The sequence below is a fragment of the Podarcis melisellensis genome (genome assembly GCF_964234715.1).
Source record: "Podarcis melisellensis genome assembly, chromosome: 5".
Lineage (NCBI taxonomy): Eukaryota > Metazoa > Chordata > Lepidosauria > Squamata > Lacertidae > Podarcis > Podarcis melisellensis.
This window is the reverse complement of record NC_138537.1, coordinates 51,673,698-51,697,047: the sequence shown is the minus strand read 5'-3', so window position 1 is coordinate 51,697,047 and position 23,350 is coordinate 51,673,698. Positions and strand designations below refer to the sequence as shown.

The 23,350-nt window shown below is 38.9% G+C and overlaps 1 protein-coding gene across 1 annotated transcript in view; it reads left to right on the top strand.

Moving 5' to 3' along the window:
* PDZD8 (PDZ domain containing 8) overlaps positions 1–21,136 on the top strand; it is a 39,934-nt gene extending 18,798 nt beyond the window's left edge. The window contains exons 3-5 of the mRNA XM_081912631.1: positions 255–357; positions 13,217–13,379; positions 16,760–21,136. Coding sequence (XP_081768757.1) covers positions 255–357; positions 13,217–13,379; positions 16,760–19,050 — 2,557 coding nt within the window. The 3' untranslated portion in view covers positions 19,051–21,136. The remainder of the gene's footprint in view (positions 1–254; positions 358–13,216; positions 13,380–16,759) is intronic.
* Positions 21,137–23,350: the final 2,214 nt, after the last annotated feature.

Genomic DNA, 23,350 nt, shown 5'->3' with positions numbered 1-23,350 from the left:
AAATTGAGAAACTGCATCTGAACAAGTTCATGTATCCTCCTTTCCCACTAGAGGGGGCAAGTGCTTTATAAAACTTCTGATGTTACTTGTGCTACATTTGTCAAGTAGAATCATGTGGGCTTAACTATACATTCAAGTTATTTAATATTTTAAGGGGTTCTTTAATATGGGCAAATGTTAAACCAATTACAAACAATGAATGATGGCTTAAAATATATGTTTGTGTTAATGCTACTGATATTCTTGTGTTGCAGATTACTTATTTTTGGATCCTATGAGAGAGAAGTATCTATTCATTGCACATTTGAATTGGGTGAAAAAGTTTGGGAAGAAAAAGAAAGATCTTTTATCAAGACGGTAAATTATATATATGCTATTTTATATTATTTTTATGTGATGGCTCATATTTCCCCTCATTTCACTTAATAACTTGACACGCAAGCACAATTGAATACAAATTACTCACTTCTTGTCTCTAAGACGTTCATGAGATAAAACCAATAGGAAACCCCTCCACCTTTAAGAATATGCACATGAAGTAGCTATGTAACCTTTTACCCAATTACATCAAAAAATTGTTTAAATAAATAGCACTGAAATAATACTATGAATACAGTGTATCAAAATATTAAGGGCAGGATCTATTTCTCATACACTCACCTACACTGCTCCCCACATTCTTTGAGAGAGATTTCTGTAGATCCCAATGGAAATCTCCCCTGTCAATTCTTGGGCCAGCTAATGGACATAAGGATTGGCCCTTGTGCTCTTCCTGTACATATATACAGTTGTTGTTTTCCTCCCTGGGCCCCTGGCCTTCAAATTACAGTTATACCTTGGAAGTCAATTGGAATCCATTCCGGAAGTCTGTTCGGCTTCCAAAGTGTTTGAAAACCAAAATGCGGCTTCTGATTGGCTTCTAAAAGCTCCTGCAGCCAATCGGAAGCAGCGTTAGCCCTATCGGACATTCAGCTTCCAAAAGTAGTTCGCAAACCGGAACAGTCACTTCTGGGTTTGTGGCATTGAGGAGCCAAAACATTCGGGAACTAAGCTGTTGGACTTCCAAGGTACAATTGTACTTTAATTCCAATCTTTAGTAGTGGGCAGAGCTCCGTGGGAAATTAGCAACACTTGGTGAAAGTGCGGGAGTTGCATTGGTCTCCCTATTCTGTGTATCAGCTCCTTTTTGCACAGAGGGCCAGTAAGGGGAAGCAATCTAAATACATCTGGAGGTTTCTGCAGGATTTCTTTTGCAAATAAATACCACCTGCCCACAACCCAATTGCGTACTTTGTAAATATGTGTTTCTTCCCTTAACATACATAGTGGTCACATACATTTCAACACCAGATGGCAGTATTACTACACATATAACTAGACAGCAGAGTAGGAATTAGACCAGCAGGAAAGAGAGAACTGTTTTTTAAAAGAAGTTAAAAACTGATGATGATGTGTGTGTTGTGTTTTAACCTACAAGATGTTTATTCTTGGCATTATGGTGATACCAGAAACCAATTACTCAAATTGAAAAAATGTTTAAAACCAGGGTGGATTTGATTTAAAACGAATCGATTTAAATAACGATTTAAATCACTAGTCAGCAAGGCTTGACTTAAATCATTTTTTACAGAAAGGTTCAACCCTGCTGGCATCCTCTTAATATTTACAACCAGAGGAAGGTTTCATTTTTGGAATAATAAATGTTCAGCGTAGTTTTTACAGTTACATCAAAAAATTACTGATTTGGTTATACCTATCAGAAATACATAGATAATTATGAAATTATTGTTTATATTTGGACAACTTTTCTGCTGTACTTTATTGGAAGGAGAAAAATAATCATTTCCTTAATAACAATTTAAACAATTTATTTAACTAAAACAATAACATTATAGCATATGTATCTATGTTTGTTAACCGATGTGGTTAAACAATTAAAAAAAAACCCTTAGACTGAGTTTTAGCACACATGAAAAACTTGAAACAAATCCTCGTTTCCTGATGAATAACCTTTGGGCTATAATGTAACTTAAATAGAAAACTATCTTTAGAAAGATTTTTCCTCCAAAAGCATTTTATTTTAAAAATCCATTTTTTTTAAAACTGATTTTTTCATTATTTTTTTAAAAAAACTTTGATTTTTATTCACCCTGTTTAAAACTCACTCAAGCTGCTAGTGAAAATACTCAGATTCTCCTTTACGAGCAGAACAATAGTCTGGAACATGAGTTGGCAGGGGACAAGATTAAGTTTGCAAGGAAGAGAGACTTCAAGCTAGATGAGCACTGTTTAAGGAAATATTTTATGTGTGGTGACATCAGTCAGGAGAGAGACAGAGGAAATGTGTCCTTGTTACTTCTCTTTGACCTCTCAGTGGCTTTTGATAACATTTGGGCATGGTATCCTTCTGGAGCGGCTCTCTGAGTTAGGGGTGGCACCGCTTTGCAGTGGCTCTGGTCCTACTTGGATGGTCATGTCCAGAAGGTGGTGCATGGAAAGTATGTTGTCAGCAATAGGCTGATGACACACAGCTCTACTTTTCCTTTACTTTTGTGGATGTGGCAGTGGAATTGCTAGACTGTTCTCTCGCCTTGGTAATGGACTGGATGAGAGCCAAGAAACTGAAGTTCAATCCAGATATGACAGAGACATTGTTAGTGGGTGGTTCCCTGGACCGGATGGATGGGAAATTGCCTGCTCTTGATGGGGTTACACTCCCTTTGAAGGAGTTGGTATGTAGCTTGGGGGTACGCCTGGATCCTTTGCTGTCACTTGAGGCTCAGGTGGCCTTAGTGGCATGGAGTGCCTTCCAACAGCTTCGCCTGGTGGCCCAGCTGCGCTCCTGTCTGGGCAGATATAGCCTAATTTCTGTTGTCTATGCTATGGTAACCTCTAGTTTACATTACTGGAACACATCATAGGTAGGGCTGCCTCTGAAGATGGTCTGGAAACTTCAGGTGGTGCAGTTTGGCGGCCAGGTTGCTCACTGGGGCAAGACAGTTTGAGCATATTGCACTGATCCTGGCTTGACAGCACTGGCTGACAATTAGTTTTGTGTCCCGGTGAAAGTGCTGGTTTTCACCTTTAAAGCCTTAAATGGCTCAGGATTGCAATACCTGAAGGACCACCTCTCCCCATATGAACTGACCGAGACCCAGTGATCATCATCTGAGGCCCCTTCTTTGTGTGCTGCGAGGGTGGCAACACGAGAAGGAGCCTTATCTGTGGTGGCAAAGCCAGTGACAACACTGTAGAGAGAGGTAGGATATCTTACACAGAGTATCCACAGGATCAGATGAAGCCACAGCCCTTCCATGCAAAAGTAATATTTGAATGGTGAGGATAGGCGACATAGCTCCATGCAGAGCACATGCTTTGTAAATCAAAGATCCTTGGTTCAATCCTTACAACCTCCATTGTAATGAGAAGTATTCTGATTATAGGGATAGGGACCTCAAATGTCATAAGTCTGGATATTTTCAAACAATTTCTTGTTTTGCAAGTTTACAGAAAGAGCTAAATTTGTTCATGGGCAGTTGACAAAACAGTTTTTTTCTTACTATAAATTGTCCTCTATAATTATTTCCAGTTGCAAAATACCCACATTAGGTCTTGCTTTCATACTTTTGTTATGTAAGCAGTGAGGATAAATTAGACAGCTTGATGCGCAATGACTAAAAATAGTGAGACTTTAATCAAATCATGTCCCTTTACATATTGGTGTATAATTGATTTTGAACAAAGATTCTAGGTTATTAAACCTGTCCAGTACATTACTTCAAATGTCACTTGCAATGGAAGATGGATCTGTTTCAAGCAAATTTATATGGTGCATGGGCTGCAATTTTCCACATTGCCCCTAATATGCTAACATTCAAATAAACCATTACATGGAGAAACCAAATGTACAAACGTATTAATGGGAAATAGTTGTGGTTGCACATGGATGCTGTTGAGATAGTTTGGGCATGGTAATAGTGAAACTGCATGTAGAATCAATACTATTATGTAACTCTGCAAAAGTTAAATACTTCAGATAAAATATTGTACATGAGAGGTCGCTACATATGGGGTTTCTGGATTTATTTATCCAGTTCAAAATTGAGATTAATATGGTAGGTGAACCTATGAAGCTGCCTTACACCAAGTTATCTAGCTTGGTATTTACACTGATGGGCAGCAGCTACAGGGTTTCAGACCAGAGTCTTGCCTAACCCTACCTAGAGATGACAGGAACTGAGCCTTGGACCTTTCCCATGCAATGCCCATAACCTATAACCAAGCTACAACCCTTTTCATATGTTGTTGGCTGTGGAATATACAGTACTTGTTGTGGTTGGAAATTTTCCATTTTCCATTACTAGATTGATTTTAATCAGTAGTTGGATATGAAGTAAGGCAGGACTTTCCTTTAGACTTTAGATGTTCTTCATTAAGTGACATTGAACAAACTATTTGTTAAAACTGAAACCTGGAAAATTAAACTAGTGTTAGTCTTTTTTCCAAACAAACAAATTGTTGAGTCCTCCGATTAACAAAGACTGCATTTTCATTGAATACCAAACCATGTTTTAACATTAACAGAATGAACCATAGTAAACCTTGGGTTTGCCTGCTATCTGCTCTCCTTTCTCGCACTGCTCTGAAGAGATGGTTTTGCTTCCATTTTAGACTAAATGCAGTTGGTCATGCTTAGCCTTAACCACTGTCCCCCCCCCCCTATAAAAATAGGTGCCAGTACTCACCATGAAGTTGTTAGAGTAAGTGCCACACTTTTTAACCAAAAAAGAGAGGTGCCAGTACTGCATACCTTACGTCCCCCCTGAAAAAAAGCACTGGCCTTAACTATGGTTAGTAGAAACAAGCCATCTTTAAACCCTGGGTTATGCAGCTGACTTGCTTATGCTAAACATAGTTAAGGTTAGTCACGTTTTAGGGTTTCAACAAAGCCAAACTGTAGATGCTTCTGATCTTCAGTTGGTCACTTTAGAGGAGGAAGGAGTGCACAAGCTCCTCATACTGCTTTCTCTCATAATGCTGAAACAAAGTTTAGCATTATGTGCCAACTGGGTTAAAGAAAACAGTCTTACTATATCTCTACCTATTGGTTGGCAGATGAGACATTCTGAATTTAAGTAGCTATTATAAAACAAGCCAACTTAATCATATGGTTGAATTGATGTCATCCAGTAAATGGCCAACACTGGAGGGTACCAAAATTGATGGCATTCCTAGAGGGTTATTAGCATTAATGGCTAGAGAAGACAACTGGGGTACATTATGCTGCTACTTCACTGGTAGATGACCACAAGGAACTCTGTTGTTGGCTTGAGCTGGACTTTCATGACACTCAATGTAATAAACATATCAAAATATGTAATCTTATTGGGTCCTCCTTTAGTTTTTTTTTTCCCCATTGCAAGAAATTGCAGTAGGTGCGGCATGATACATACTCTAATAAAATGCCATTTTTTCAGCTACTTGGTAAACTTGAAGTAGTTGTGAAATAATAGTGTAAATAGACTCAGTCAAATGTCTCTCAGTAATAGTATTTTAGTGAGCTTACTGAAGTCTGCCATTTCAGTCTTTAATCCTGTCAAAGGAAAGAACTGAGATTAAGGCAAAAAACAAATAAAAAACCTTCCATTTTTGAAAATGTCACTTTTTATGAAAATACCAAGTCTTGTAAAACTTAGCATTTGAAAATACAGTGGGGGATAATTCCGAGACTTGCATAACTTTCTGTAATCCATATTGCATGTAAAATGGAAAGCTGTCTGCTTTCTCATGTTGAGCATTAACTATTTGGCTTACTTAGTAACTGCCTTGATTTAAAGTTGTTATATTCTGTTGAAATAGCTTTCCTCTATCTTCCCTTTCCTGGCAACAGTTGCAAGCATTACCCTGATGTGCATATTACTATAATAATGTCTGCAGTCATATGATATCTGTCCTTTCCCTCCAAGATCCTTCCAATAAATAAAGGACACAATTTTGTACATACTGTGAATGCACCAAGGTGTGGTTTTTTTAGCTGAACTTGGCTACTTTGGATGAGGAAAAGTCAAGGTGTTCCCAGTCCTATTTTATGTTACAGTTTCCCCTTTCTTAACTCTGTTCTTGAAACAGCAGGTTTACTATTATTAATTAATTAATTAATTAATGTTTGGATGGCTTAGGTGTTAATAATGGTTCAGTGCACTATAACACATGTTTTGTAAAGGCATATGTTATCCTAGGGTATAAACTTAACTTGGTTTATTTTCTTTAAGCAGCTACAAATCCTAAAAGAAACAAAGAGGAGTATTTATTTTTCACAGATGCACTGTGCTGACAATCCATTTTGTATTCACATGGTAATCTGTTCTGTTGCTTATATAAATATTGGACACAAGGCAGAGTTTGCAGTATTACTTGCAGACAGCCATGTTTCTCATTTGAAATTGATTTACAGTGACAAGTGATTTCAGCTATAAAGGTGGACTCAGCATGAAAGCTAATTATTTGTGTAAACAATATGGCCTGTTTGTAAGAGTGATAACAATGTTTGTTTTCTTGACCCAACTAAACATGGTGGTTTCCAGGTAATGTGCTTAGTTTCAAATGACTTTCTAAAGCATATGTGATATATTGTACAGAAATGTTGCTGCCTGGTTACGAGGTTCCAGCGTAATCGAGTTAACATTGTGTCTATGTATGTGTGTGATTTACTTGGGAGTCCTGGCTTGTGTTCAAACCAGAGTTTCTCAAAATATGGTCTGCACACTCCATTCAGGTAGTCCATGGAAAGGTTGCAAAACAGTCATCTGTCCTTGGCCCTGCAAGTTCATATCTAAAAGAGAGGCAAAGTTGAAATGGTTCAAGGGCCAATTGTCATTCTTGGTGTTCTGGTTCATAGCTACTGCAGCCATGTTTAGAATCTGTTCCTTCTGAAGCCAAGTGCTGATGTCATAGCACTAGCAATACTAGTTGTTGTTGTTGTTTCTCTTTGGACACATTAAACATGTTTTATGACTATATGAACAAACTAGAATGAGCAGAGTGAAGCCTCAGATTAATATGCTACCTCACCTCTTCCCATATGACCAAGAGAAGGACTTCTGGCATGTAGACTTCAAATTTCTACAAATACTGGCTTGTTAGTTATGGCATAAAACAAACTCTTTTTAAGTTTCAGAACAAGCCAACTTCAAACCATGGATTGTGAAGCTGACTTGTTTAATTTAACCTTAAACAATTGCCCGATTTGTGTGTAATAAGAAGCCAGGATTCATGGAAATTGAATGTAAACATGCCAGTTCTATTCCCAGTGGTACAGGGTGAGGTGGGGGGGGGAGGGGTGAGAGAGTACATGAGGCCAAGACTTTGCTCAAGCTTATTCTAGTTCATGTATGTAGTTCTAAGCTATGGTTTAACGTTATGTGCAAACCAGCCTCTTCTGCCCAAAAACATATTTTTGCAAGTTATTGGGATAAGCTCAGTATCAAGCAACGAATATATTGCCTTACTGAGCATTTCCTCTCATTGTTACTAGAAAGATGTTCTATGATAGTAATGATCTCAGTTCTTGGAGGAGAGCCTACTCTTTTAATCTTCCTTTATATAAAAAAATAAAATACGGCCATTTACTCCTACTTTTGCTTGTTTCCTTCTAGCTCGTTGCCAGTATATATAAGAGGACCTTCCTTCTTGCTGCATGATAACCATATTTTTTAGAAGCCTTTGATAGGGGATTCCTTTCTAAAAGGTTTGGAATTCATTTCACCAGGTTGTCTTTATCTTCATATTTGGTGATACTCCAGAAAGCTACTGAGGAATGACTTCCCTTTTAAACATGCTAAGCTGATGCTTTCTGAATGTTTAATTGTTAATAGGCACTTTCTTCCAGTTTGCATTTCTGAGACAGAAACTAGGTTGACAGATCTGAGTTTTCTGGATCTTCTCTGGGTGTATTTAAAACTTGGCTTTACATTGGCCATCTTCCATATACCTGGCAAAGGGAGTGTATGATCTTTTAGGAGAGAATGTTCAAAATTTAATAAAGGCTTAAGCCCAAATATGAATTATGGGGAGGAAGAGGGGAAAGGCACAACAGATAACCTACTGAAAGCATTAAAGAAAAATACCCTGGGTGGAATTCAAAATAGCACTAAGAAGAGGTAGTTATGCCAGCACAAGAATTATTGTGCTGGCATAGCTATCACCTTAGCATGACTTACATGATAGAATGATCTTTCCTGTCCTCCCACCACATGCTGTTCTGGGGACTCTCCTGACCCCCTATACTTGATGGGGCACACAAGGAAAGGAGTCAAGGGAAAGCCTTGTAGTACCAGCCAGACATCTTGTGTTGGCTTCTGCTAGCGCAGCTATTTAGTTGAATCTGGCCAACTGTGTTACAAACTAATACTATTGAGAGTGACATTTCCAGTGATATTTCTTCCTACCAAAGGGTTTTTGAAGTACACTGATGTGGTCTGGTTCACATATGCTAATAAATTATTTATTATGTGTGAACCCTGTACACTAATGAGATTTTTTTATGTCAAAAAACATGATCAGAAGCTTATTGTTGACTTGTGAACCTTTGTTTAACTATGACTTTGTGTTAACCTGCAGACCTGCCACACCTCCTTAGCCATGGTTTGTTCAGCCACTCCATATCATGTGCTTACCAAACCAGAAAGGCACAAGGCAAAAGAGAAACATATCAAACTTTGGAGAAACAAGCCATAGTTTGTTTGAACTTCTGTGGGACAACTTGTGCTTTATTAAACCATTGTTTACTGTTATTGTGCAAATCAGGCCAGTGTTGGGTCTGTTCTCTGCCCCTGTCAAGTGGTAGGTGTTAGGGCATATGATTGTCCAAAAATGTTTGTTTTCTTTACATTGCTGTTTCCTTATTTTTACTTCTGTGCTAAAGCATTTAATCATCCTTGAAGGGAAAGTGGCATTTAAACAAATCCATAAATTAAACCTATTTTTGTACAATAAAACTCAAAACAATATTGGTTGATTTAATGACATAGAAACATAATTCCATCTTTACTTTTCCAAGCGATCAAATCATTTAAATGCCATCATACTGTAGAATCTTTTCACTTTTAATTATTTTACCACACTCGTGTTTAGAGGATATTAAAGTATATAGGTCAAAGGATATGAGCCACCAGAGTTCAGTGATGAAAACAGAGGTTTACTCTTCATGATTTTCTGCTGACATTTGAAAGCTAACAAATTTCCTCAGTAGGAAATAAAACTTCCTTATTGATGTATTATGGTAATTGACAGAACTGAGTGATCTTAAAATGATAAGGTAACATAGATCCCTTTGTTTGCAAATAGGAACAAAAAGGGGAAAAAATGTAGCACTCTTTCTGTCTCTAGGACTTGCAGAATTTCCTGAACATTCTACTCTTTGAAAGGCTCACAGAAAAGATCATTTTTAAAAAAGTATTAAAAGCACAGTTTTCAGCATATATAGAGATGAAATGTCAAATTACTGCATGCAGAGGAATAATAGTCATGATATACTGTGCAAATAATACTGATATGTTTCACAAATACTTTGTGCTCAAAGTAGTTCACAATAAAATTTAAATAAAATGATAATTATAGTATAAAATTGCCAGTCAAACAATTAGTTTATTTAAAAACCTTTTTTCTTCCAATTGTGGTTAAAATTTACCCCACCGATACTTTTCTTTACACCTAAGTAGTCCCTCTTGATATATCATCATCTGCACAGTTGTCACCTACACAGGGTGCTTCCAAATTTCAACCTTTAAGTTTTATTTCTGTCAACAACAACAAAAACCTGTGAAATCTATTGATTTCTGCCACTGAGGTGCATTTTCTGTCTCAGTCACTGTTAGTATATTGGAGTAACAAATGTACCACGCAGTTTTTAAAACAAAAATCAACCCAAGGAAGCAGATAAGTGCCCTTCTTCTGATAGAAAACACATTGCTTTTGTTTTGGAACATTTACTACCCAGATGCATATTAGAATTTCACTTGGGATAGTAAAACATCCCCCTCCCCCCAAATTACTATGTTATTATCTTAGTTTCAGCTTAAGAATTATAATATTGGGGTAAAAAAATCCTAGATGGTTTTTCAAACAAAAGCAGTTACAGGGAAGCAGATGAAAGCACTCCTGACACACACCACATGGCACTGTTGGGGTCATTCTGCGTCCCTGAGATGCATTGAAATTTGGTTTAGTCAGCTGCTGTTGAAAAGTGAAAAATACAGCACAGTGTAATGTTGAACAATAGTCCTTGGGGGAAAATAAACACAAAGAGGTAGAAACATTTTATAGCTCAGGAAAAAGAAATGGAAAAGCAGAAGAGACTATTGGTACTTAGGAAACCATAGACAAGGGGTGCAATCCTAAGATGTTCTTTTTATGTTAAGTATATTCTGCTTACAGAAGGGCTAGCTTGCACCTTGTGCTAGAGCTATGCACTGACAAGCGAAAGAGTTTTGCATCTTGCTCCACTGAGCCTGAGACAGTTTTTGGAAATGAAATGCCCTTACTGACGGTGAAGAAGGAGGGGCCTTGGTCTGCACCAATGGAATGTCATATTGTCCCCTAATCAAGGGGATCAGAGATTTAATTTTAAATGCTGCATAAGAGAGTCCTAGATTGGGCATTCTGAGACCTCCCTTAGATCTATGCCTAAATAATGTTTTATAATTTATTCTATATTCCCCCCCCCAGATGAAATAATAGAATTAGCTGTCATTGCCATATTTTTTTTTAGTAAAGAGGAGGAAATATGGATGGGCAAAACCTGGAAAAAAATATGAAAAATGTGGAAGAATAGACATTTTAATCATAGCTATTCTGCCAAGTCAACTGTGATTTCTAAAGGCAGTGCTGATGGCGTGGAGAGATTGGGACTCATTTCTGGCCCGCAAACCCTCTTGATTCTCTCCCCCCCCCCAGCTCTTCTTGCAATATTTGAAAATTGACTTTATGAGTCAGTTAATGTGAGATTGTACAACATTTTGCAATAACTGATCCATGCTCAAGTGCTATATTAGAGGAATCTTTTCTATCAGTGGCTGTCAGAATTGAAATATGAAAAATCAATTGTTTTCCATTTTTTCAGGACTGAGAGAACATCACAACTGCATTTAGCAAGAACTAAAAGTCAATGAGTAATAACCATTCAGCATGAGTTACACTAGCATCTTTTTCTAAATTGCTTTCTTTAGAAGAGGAACAGAATTGCATGTAAAACCAATGGCTTCCTTTTTACATGGTGCAGACATTGTCCTCCTAAATGCTAGTTACCCTGTTGTAGTTGTTTGTATCTGCTGCTTCCATAATTGTCATTGCTTGGAATACCTGGGCAATTCATGCTAATCGCTAAAGAGATTGCGTCTTGCATGTCACAGAAACTGGTTATTTCTGAGTGTTCTGAAAAATTACTGCTTTGCAATTCGAAGGTAAACATAAGCTATTACAAGTATGCCCAGAAAAGCCCCCTTTTATATAAATCACATATTCTAACAGTAGAGAATGTTTTCTATGTTGGGAAAATATGAGCATTTGTACATATGAAGTTGTCAGACGTTGGTCCATCTAGCCCTGTATTACTCAAACTGTCAGTGGCTCTCCAACTTCTCAGGCAGTTAACTTTTCTAGCTCTACTAATTGCCTTCCTTTACTAGATGGCAGGGATTGACCCCTCTGCATGCAAAACATATGCCAGGGACGGCCTGTCCCCTTGTGTTGCCTGAGGTGTCCCCCACCCTTCCACCCCTGCCAAAGCTCTGCTTACTAGGGTCATGCAATGGCAGCTTCCAGCAAAATCTCACAGAACTCTCCCAAGATCTCTGCAAAAGCCACCATTGCAGCCACACGACCACAGTAAGGAGTTGTAACCCTTGCTTAGAGGAATCTGGGTAATAACTGCACTTAATGAGGTCCATGGTGTAGGGGCCCATGAAAGGTTTTTCCTTGTGGGGGCTCCGCACCTGTTGAATGAACTCCCCTCTGAGGTGTGTCACACTCCAGCATGTTTTTTTGTTTCGTCAGCAGGAAAAAATATGTACCTTTTTGCCCAAGCCTTTGGGGAGGGGTGGTGGTGCCAGGTGGCTGAACGGGTCAGTGCATCTGGCTTTTAACCAGAAGGTTAGTGGTTCAGGTCCACCCAAGGACAGCTGTGGGCAGGATTCCTCATTGCAGGGTGTTGGACTAGATGATTTCTCGGGGTCCCTTCCAGCTCTATGACTTCTATAACTTCTGTTGAGAGAGCCTCATTTTGCAGCTGCTGTTGCAATTTTATTGGTATGTGTTTCATATTGTTAATAAATCAGTTTTAGATGTCTGTTGGGGGCTGCCAGGTGCCATCATACCCACAAATGCCTTCATTGGCATGCCCAGACACTGAGCTTTTATTTTTTATTTTTTAAAAAAGTAGCCCTAGAAAAGTAGTTTCTGAAGCAAAATGTGCAGGTACACTTCTAAGTGATTTATCTTAAATGAGTTAACCTGGGTGTTCCCACCTGTCAGTGTCCACCATAAATGTATAAGTTTTTCTGCCCCTGGTTTTGCAGGCTTTTTGTTTGCTTCAGACTGTACCTGGAAAAAACTTAATGTTCCTCTGAGAAGGGAGACAGATGTATTTCCCTGATGCCCATATGATGTTTTTTGAAAAGAGGAAATGGGAAATAGTTTGAGCTTAGTTTATCCCCTACAGCAATAAATGCTCTATGATTTCAAATCACTTCATCTTTAGTAAAATAAGATTTTTGAATGCAAAATATGTTGATTTGCAGCATTTCAGATTAACTTCTGCTTGAGACCCTGAGCACTACTTGTACTGGAAGAAGCAAATTGTTTGCCACATGGTTTTGAATACAGCATATGATATCTGTAGAGCTGATCTTAATTTGGTTTTCTTTTTCTGTTAACTGGCTTGATTAAAGTCATGGATCACATAGTGTTCTGCTGAGTTGGAGTATGCTATAGTTCACGTAACATGTTTATATTCAACTTTATTTGATAAAAAGCATTCATTTTTGCAAACATGGATAGAAAATGACATTGTTCATTATTGATCAACCCTGTTTTAAACATACCACATTTTGTAAGACAGATTTGTCTAGAGAAAACATAGCTACCTTATGTATTAAATCTTTATTAGATACCAGATTAAATGTCATTTCATTTTACAATTTTACAATTTCTTTCTTCCCAGGCAGAACTAATAAAAGGAAATTCACCAAGTGTTGGACTAACTCTGCGCCAAATACAAGTTAAGGAAGGTGAAACAGGGCATGTTGTCATTGAAACTATCACACCGAACTCAGCTGCAGCAGCTGCTGATCTTCAGAGAGGGGATAGGCTTATAGCTATTGGAGGTAAGTAGTAAAACAACTTGGATAAAACAACAGATCCATCTTTAGCTATCCTCTCTGGACCAGCTTCTCTAATACTGTACTAGTCCCTTCTTCCACACGTAGCATATTGTTGTTGTTGTTCACTCCTGTCCCGTACTTAAGTGACCTGAGGTTTATTTATAACCTCTTCTTGCTTTCTTTTCCAGTTGTAACTGTCCTTTTCCTCAAGCCCTACTCTCTCTCTACATTTTCTTTGGGCTCATTTCAATCCATACTTTGTCCTGCTGCTTCACCCTCCTAGAGCCAGTGTGCTGTAGTGGTTAAGAGCGGTGTACTCGTAATCTGGTGAACCGGGTTCGCGTCCTACATGCAGCTGCTGGGTGACCAAGGGCTAGTCACTCTTCTCTCGCTCAACCTCACTCACTCCACAGAGTGTTTGTTGTGGGGGAGGAAGGGAAAAGGAGATTGTTAGCCGCTTTGAGTCTCCTTAGGGTAGCGATAAAGCAGGATATCAAATACAAACTCTTCTTGGCTTTCTTTTGTTTTGTTTTGACATCGTAAAACCTCTTCCCAGTTCCAAGCCTGCCTGTGTATGAGGTTCCAATCCTGTCAGCCCAAAGATGTTAGTTTTACTACCCTTGGAAAAACAGACACAGTAAAATCTTTTTCAGTTCTGTGGTTCTAGGTTACACCTACAGTTTGTTCTAATCCAAAACTATGTTTTTGTGCCTCTTGCTGTTAACAGTTAGGTTGCACTTGCTCTGAAAGTACTGTATTTTTCGTCCCATAGGACGCACCTAGTTTTTTGGGAGGGAAATAAAGGGGGGAAATTTTCCTTTATTTCCCCCCCCAAAAGCAGGTCGGAGAAACCGAACCAGGTCGAGGAACAGCGGGATGGCGGTGCTGCGCCTCCCTGCTGTCCCCCGAGCTTGTGGGGCTAGCCGATGTCTGCCCGGCGCGAGGGGTGCTCTGCTTCAGGGTGCGCCAGGCGGCAGGCTGCTATCCGCAGCGTGGGGAGCCCTGCGGGGAACTTTCAGGGCGCCCGACGCTCTGGGAAGCAGGCTGCTATCTGCAGCCTAGACAACCCTGCGGGACCTCCCTCAGGGCTGCCTAGGCTGCGGATGTGTTCCCGAAGCGCCGGGCGCTCTGCTTTCAGCGCGCCCGGCGCTCCGGGAAACAGGCTACTATCCGCAGCCAAGGTAGCCCTGCAGGAACTCCCACAGGGCTGCCTAGGCTGCGGATGTCTTCCTGAAGCCTGGAGAGCGAGAGTGGTCGGTGCACACCGACCCCTCTCGCTCTCCAAGCTTCAGCGAAAGCCTGCATTCGCCCCATAGGACGCACCCAGATTTCCCCTTCATTTTTGGAGGGGAAAAAGTGTGTCACATAGGGCGAAAAATATGGTACTTGCTGTAATGCATTACTGTAGATTTAAAGCTTCCTTAACACCTGACTTCCATAATTGCACTGAAAGTATCTGAAGATCAATATAAACACATTTAAATTGTTCCTACTCAAAGACAGACATGGGGTCTCCACTCATTAGACATTTCTTTGTTTACATGCAATTGTTTTTTTCTTTTTCATGAATACAATTTTTTTAAAAGTTTATTTACATTTCAATCCTATGATCCCTGAGATGGTATCCTAGAGGATATTTAGAGAATCTCTTTCCAGGGTAGAGAAAAAGAGAGAGGCCCACTCTTGGGTGAGTGATATTGATCTTGTGAGCTGTCTCCTAACCATTATGAAACTACAGCACCCTTGCATTGCAGATGTCAGTAGTATAGGAGCCAGCTCCTAGAGGGGCCGAGGGGGCTTTGCCATTCAAAGGTGTGCGTGCACTGCATCATGTGATTGATTATGTGGGATGGAACTTACCTGGGCCCTCCCAATATTTTATTCAAGTGGCACCCCTGGTCAGCAGAGACATAAGGGGGGCAAGGAAAATGTGCCAGAGGAAGCCCTCCCATTCTCCAGCTGAAGTATGGAACAAACTATGCTAGTCCTGGACATGACATTTCTTGCCTGCCCCCCACCATTCAAAAACAGTAGGGGAGGGATCATAAAAAAGGTGGAGGAACCAGAAGGAAGGATGGGGGGCGCTGCTCCCTTCCTTTCTTCTGCCCTGCCACTTCACTCCCAATAGAACTTTGGAATCTGAGGGTCCACTAATTTCAGTCCCAATCCCTCCTTGATGGACTCGTGGAATTGCTATGTTGGAAAGATAAATTTACCTACCCCAGTACCTTCAGATCAAAACCAAAAGGCACTGACACTGTTCTTGGTATGTAGTGTACCAGTGTGATGCAGCTGCTAGAGTATGTGTGGAAAATGCAGATTCAAATGTGCATTTGGCAAAGGGTGACCTTGAACCTAGACTTCACTCATGTGGCGGGGGGACGGGGAAGGCAGCTTTTACTGCAGCCCCCCAGCACCATTCTAGAAGGTTGGAAGGTACATTAGAGGTATAGCACATCACCCTCTTCAATATTTTAAATGTGAATGGGGTTCATCTGAAACCACCTTTTGTTAAAATCTTCTAGATGGTATCACAATGTTTCTTACCTGGCAGAACTACAGGGTGGTTTTTCCCAGCAGCTGTTGCTTCACAGTTTCACTTCCCTGGCTATTGCCTGTGTGTAGATTCCAGCTGCACCTAAACATGGATGATGGTTTTTGCAGGCACTATGGGCTGATGCAACAATAATTATTGATAAATTATTACCTAGAGACCTGAAAAATATAAAAATAATTTGGCCCATATCACATGATTAGGCACCAGCCATTCCGAAAGCGAGGAAGTATTTTGGGTTCTTGTGCAACAATATCCAGTAATTCGGAGTTCACAAAACAGATTCCTGAACATTTTTCTATATGTGGTATTCTGGTATATTAGCAACTTGCTTCTATCTTTCTAAGTCCATATTTATTTCTTCATCATCAGTTGGAGTGACAATAGTGAAAATATTCTCCATGGCTCTGGTTTGTGTTAATAGCTTGTGTCTTCTTCCTTGAATCAGGAATGGTTTACATGGTTAGCTACTGAACCAAGTGTTTCACACTGCCATGTTTGATGGTACCAATTCCCTTTAGGATCAATAAGGAGCTGAATTCAGGTGCCTATCACCCTACCACTAGGAGGGGCCAGAGTTCCATTTCACATGTATGCTGTCAAATCTGATTGTCTTGTTCATCATGGAAACAAGATATTCCGGTCAAAGTGCTGCCAAGATCTCCATGTGTTGGGCCCTTTCTGTGCACACAGTTCCCAGTCAGCAGAATCTGGTGTTTGGTATGACCATTGTCCTCATTGAAACAGGGCATGAATGTTTTATAAAGTCAGCTATATATATATATTTTCATTACTGTTGATTCTTGGATTTTTTTCTCTTTTTTGACAGGAGTGAAAATTACATCAACAATACAAGTGCTAAAGCTCATCAGACAGGCTGGTGACAGAGTCATCGTACATTATGAGAGGCCTGTTGGCTATAACCAACAGAATTCAGTACCGCAAGATAGTCTTGCACCATTTGTAAACACAGTGTTTCCAGATGAGGAGACATCAGCAGATCTAGAAAACAAAGAACTAGATTTACAATTTGAGGATTTGGCAAATGAATTAAAGTCATATGAACCTGGAGATGATTCTTCAACCAGTCCCAAGCATACCACAGTGTCATCTACAGCAAAACCACCTGGAACTGTATCACCGCTACCAAGCCGCAAGGGACATTTTGGAAGTCCTCAGACAACTGGAAAGGCACTTTTCAGAGAGGCAGCCAAACAAGTGGTACAAAAAAATTCTGAAAATATAGATGCAACCCACCAAACAAACAAACAGACAAGTAAACCTCCTGTCCCACCCAGGCCACAGTTTAAAATCACACCACTTCCTAATGAAGTTCAAAATACACTAGAAACTGGTGACTTATCTGCTGAGAAACCAGAGAAGCAGCCACTTCCTGCAAGTAATGGAGATAAAAATTCAGTAAAGCTAACAAAAAATAGTGATGTAGAAGAAGAACCTACAGGATCCAAATTAGTTGTAAATAAACCAGAAGCAGTTAAGGAGCCTTCCGATTCCACACTGAATGTTAAAGCAGTTACAAACAAACCAGCTGCAAACAAACTAGAATTAATGAAGGACGCTTCAGAATCATTACAGAGTCCCAAAGCAGTTACAAACAAAGCAGTTACAAACAAATTAGAAACAGTAAAAGAACCTTCAGAATCTTCACAAAGTTCTAGATCAGCTACAGAAAACCATAATTCATGGGAAACACCAGAAATTCCTTATCGCAAACGATTAGGTAAATGGACAAGGACAAAGACCTCTTCCTACATATTTGAAGTAGAAAAAGAGCACAAGTACCTAAATGTTGCTGTTTGGTGTAGGGATCCTTTCAAATTAGGTGGGCTTCTCTGTTTAGGATATGAAAGCATAAAACTTGAAGAAATAGCTTTAGATTGTATAGCTACATCCTCCATGGAATTCATTAGACAATTTAGATTAAATCCTCCTGCACCTAAAGCTTCAGTAACTAGAACTGCATTGCGTAATTTGATTTCTCACAAAGGTTTCAATGAAAATTTTTGTTACGGTGATATTACTATACATTTTAAATATTTAAAAGAGGGTGAACCAGAAGACTCCAGTTTTCTCCTGGAAAAAGAAAAAGAAAATATTTCAGAAGATGAATCTGCTCCCATTCTTCCCAAAGAGGATCCTTATTTTGGACAGATTATCTACACTGAAAACAAGCATAATTTTCAGGACACCCAGTTTCAGAATCCAACTTGGTGTGATTACTGCAAAAAAAAAGTTTGGACTAAAGCAGCATCACAGTGTGTTGTTTGTGCATACGTTTGTCACAAAAAATGTCAAGAAAAATGTCTAACGGAAAGCCCATTTTGTTTAGGAGCCACAAGACGGCTTGAACGAGACCTTCGCACTTTTAAATTTGATAGCCCTGATTCTCTAAGCGTACCAGCATCTCGTGCCGATACAGAATTGAAAACTGCAAACAGAACAACAGGTTTAACAAGACATATCATCAACACTAGCTCCCGGTTGTTAAATCTTCGTCAAGTTCCTAAAGTTCGTGTTAGTGAGCCAGGGGCTGATGTAGTAGAACCTTCGCCAAAGCACACGCCACATGGTTCCGATAATGAAGGTAGCGACACAGAAACTGGTGGTCCAAGTAGCCCTTCCAAGCAAGCAAGTACAGGGATAAAGTTAGCAAGAAAAGAAGGTGGATTAGATGATAGTGTCTACATTGCTGTTAAAGAAATTGGTCGAGACCTTTATAGAGGTTTGCCTACAGAAGAAAGAATCCTAAAATTAGAGGTTATGTTGGAAAAACTACAGTATGAAATAGACCAGGAACTGGAAAATAACAATTCTTTAATAAGAGAAAAGAAAGAAACAACAGATACAAGGAAAAAAATGCTACTGTCTACTGCATTGGCTAAATCAGGTGAACGACTGCAAGCCCTAACACTCCTTATGATTCACTACAGAGCAGGCATTGAAGATATAGAAGCTTTAGACCTGGAATCCAGAAAAGAGGATAAATATGAAGACGAAGAAATGGATAATGAAGTTGAAAGTGCTCTAGTAATGGAGCCAGTACTCGAACAACTACTAAAAGAAGGAGAGCTTGAAAGATCCGATGACTTAGTAGATTGATGTTGCACATTTGGCCTTGAGAATGATAAACTGGGAAAATACTTTGCACTTAATCAAAACCACACCAGATACATTAAAATGTAATTAAACACTGGTAAAATGTATACAAGCTGCTTTTCCACAAGTGTTTTTTTAAATCTCTGTAAGAGTATAGTTAGAGTTTTCTTTACAAGTACAGTTTCCCTTTCTTGTTTTTTGTTGGCATAGCTGGTCCAATTTGTGTTTAAAGAACTTTTTGAAAGTTTATACTGGAAGATTAATTTATTTGAACTTTTTCTAAAGTTTCATGCTAATACAGTTATTTTTTGTTCCGTTCCATTATTAAGTTTAATGTTTTGATTTTTAACTGCATGCTGAAATTTACAGCCATGGGGACCAGGTTCTGAAGATTTTGATTGTGTCTCATTATTTGGCTCTTTGATTTATTTCAGAGCAGGGGTGTTTTTTTTTTTTTTGCCAATCATGCATCATAGCCAACACAGGCTTTATTTTCAGTTATTTAGTAAAGGTGTTACTACATATCATGATGCTTGCTTTCCATAGTTTTTTACAGTCACAGATTTTTGAAGCTTAATTGACACTTGAATACCTTTTTCCTTTATGGGTTTAGCAGAATTGTAAGCTGGGAGAGAATTCTAAAACATGTCTAGTTCAAAGCTCAAATAATTATCAGTAGGTGCTCATCTCCCCCTCTCTCCTTCCTTAAAGACCACAAACATTCAATTTCGCTTGATCATAAGCTGTACCAATATTGTATAGCAATTTCTTGGAAATGTACCAGCAAAAGATACGTTAATGTAAAAATAGGTGGAAGCCTTATAGAACATATCACTGTAATATTATAATGCATAAAGACCTATTTTTAAGTTGAGTTGTAGCTTTTTCTGTTTACCTAAGCATTGATTTTTCCACAAAATGTATGACTTTTATGTGTTAATGTTTAAAGGGTAAATGAAATGCTAAAATAATTTACTTCCACTGGTTGTAATGCCATCGTGAACAGAAAAATGCTAGTTAGATACCCAGCTTTTTAATATAGCATGTGAGTTTCCTTACTGGTTCCTGGGCCCAACAGAAATTGGGGACCTTTTTTAAATTTCTTTTTTAAAAGCCCCAGCTGGTCTGCTAAAAAATATATTTGGGGGGGTTGACATTTATGTGTCATAAGGCTTTGTTTTCCATATCATTATTTTAGGCCCTGTGCTGTATATACAAACACCTGTAGAAACTGGCAAAGCTAGCACACCTAAAGCCTCTTATTTTGACAGACAAGCAATCAGATATCCTATTATGTAGAATCTGCTTTTCAGTTTGTATAGGAGTGATAACAACCTCTTCACATCTTTTTGGCCTTAAGAATAACCTTTTGCTTTTTAAAAAACATAACTGAGCCGAATACTAAATTAGAATACAATCCATACTAGTAAAAAAGGGTACAGTTCTGCTCTTTAAAAAAAAATGCTTCATAACTTATACTAGATACTTCAAAAAATAAACCCCTCCAAAAGAGTTCAACATTGTGTTTAATGAATTTTATCTCTCAATTTATTTTCTGGGTTGCTTACCAACTGAGGTGGTTTGGAATAATTCTCCATTAGTTTTTCGCTTGAGTCCAGGTACTGCCTTGAAACACTTGCTCATTTGAGAAAACAGCTGCAAAAATAATATAGGCATTAGGTTTTTTCAAAATAATACCTTATAGTTTATCAGTTAATGAAACGGGCATGAAAAGTTTGGTATCAATACTCTGCTATGATGATTGTATAATAAATTAAATGTAGTGCAATATTCTAAATGTTGCGTGAGAATGGTGGCAAAATAATTGTATGGTAGCAAGGGAAAACATAATTATAACAAACACTGATCTTGAGAGGCAAGCTGTATTAATACATTCCTATAATATTCTTTGCTTCTGTGCTTTACTGTACATAGCTGAAAATAAAAAATGCCACTGAAAGCAAGGCTATCTTGATGTAGTGGTATGTAACTACTTGACACTTGCACATATTTATAGAAAGTCTGCCCAAGATGATTGTCAGACATGATTTTATCATGAAAACAAGCTTTAATAAATTTTTTAAAATAAGTTCTCAGTTTCTCTGTTGCAAGCTGTTATATTTATAGGATATTTTCAGTACTTATCTGCAAATATTATCTTATCCATGTTGTAGAGGATTGACATCCAAAGTTTTTATCTTCAAGTGAATCCTTTCAGTGATGCCTGGAAAACAACTCAGTGATAGAGGACATGCTTTGTCTGCAGATGGCCCCATCTTTACTCCCTGACATCTCCAGATAGAGTTGGAAAGGCACCTGCCTAAAGCCCTTGAGAGTCACTTCTACTCGCTGTAGACACTACTGAGCTTGATGGGCTAGTGGTATAGACTGCTTTCACTGTTCCTTTCCATTGACTTGTTAGCTAAGGAACATCTTTCACATCCGCACAGAGGATTCAATGATACATTCTAGGTAGCATGCTAAATTTCTCCTGCATTTGGGGGGCCTCAACAAGTGCAGGGGGTTGAAAGTATTGTAGGCTGCCTATCAGGATCCATTCCGTTGCAAAGCTGCATAGATAAAAATCTACTACATCAAATTAGTATAAATTCCTTAAATGCACTTTGGCATTGTAGACCTAAACTTCACAGTATTTTGATTTTTTTGTGGGGGGAATGTTTCAGTCTCACATATCCTGAAACTGGCAATGCAACCTTGGAAAGTTGCTTTAGGGCCTATAGTTCATCTTGTGTGGGTTTAACCTGAGTCCGAGAGCACATCCCTTTGTAGCTGCACACTACAGAGCCTTTCTCCTCCTTCCAGAAACATGTATCAAAGTGACAGGACCAATGTCTTTTTCACATGCAAAAACTGACAAATCTTCATATGGATGTGGGCCTACAGGTACAAAATTGCAGTGCAATGTGTTCAGAAGAGAATTTCCACAATAATGCTCTTTTTGTGAAACAGCTATGGCATATTGTCTAATGCTTGTGGGTATATCAAAAACATTTTCAAATTCATTTTACCATGAAATTAAAGCTTCAGTCATAAAGTACTTCAGATTTAGTATTAATTTTCATTTTAAAATAATAAAGTTAACCATCTCCTCTGACCCAAGTTATACCGACGCCACTTGAAGGGATGTTTCTGAAGTTTAGTCTGATAGAAAAACAATATGCAGACTACAGCATTTTCAGATAGGTTTTGAAACAAATGCAACCATTATGACATAGTTCTAGTTACAGGTAGCTGTGTTGGTCTGCCGTGGTCGAAACAAAATAAAATTCCTTCCAGTAGCACCTTAGAGACCAACTAAGTTTGTTATTGGTATGAGCTTTTGTGTGTGTACATGCACACTTCTTCAGATACACACATTATGACATAGATCTCACTTCCACAGTGGCTAGGGCAATCCAGTCTGATGGGTGAGGTATATTATTCAAGGTTCTGCTGAAACCATGTATTATTCACATTAGTACTGTTTCCATTAGAAAAAAACTTAAAAACATGTTTGAATAGTTATCACAGGATATTTGATTTATAATTTGAACCATTCAGAAGCATTTTGATAGTGTACAGGCATGTCCAATGGGTAGATCACTGGACGTCTCTGGTAGATCACTGGCTCCCCCCCCCCAAGAAGCTCAACAACTTTGACCTGAACCCCTAAAAAATGGGGCTTTCCTCCTCCCTAAAAGCTCAACCTGAACTGCCAGTTTTAAACTCTATGAGTAGATCGCAGTCTCTTGGGAGTTGGCCACCCCTGGACTATATAACAAAATAAAACAAGCTTATACCCAAAACTCTGAGCAGCATTCTGCTCCTGCAATAAATAGGGCTTCTTCATCTTCTCTCCCTGTGCCCCCATCTCTTCCACAGGGGGAACAGAGACAGACGTTCGCAAGTGAAAATCTGTTTAAAGCACAAACATTTATCTGGAAGTTAAGTCAAGCAGTCTGAATTTGTATATGACCAAATCCTGTACTCTTAAGTGACTTTGCAGCAGAAGTTGCAACTACAGCTATAGAAGCACCCTTTGCAAAATACACACAACAGAGTACTCTCTTGTTATCAGTCACTATACTGTCCTGTGCTACAGGAATGGTGCTGACTTGATATGGAAACAGCATGCAGGAACAAGCGTGGTTTGAAACAGCTTCCCCTAAGCTCTCGTATGATCATATCAAGAGCTGTTACAGCAAGAGTGCAACAGCATGATGAAATCATAAGCCTGTTTTCTTCATAGAAGACAATGTTGGAGTCATTCTACTAATCTGTACATCACTTGTAGAAAAACAAC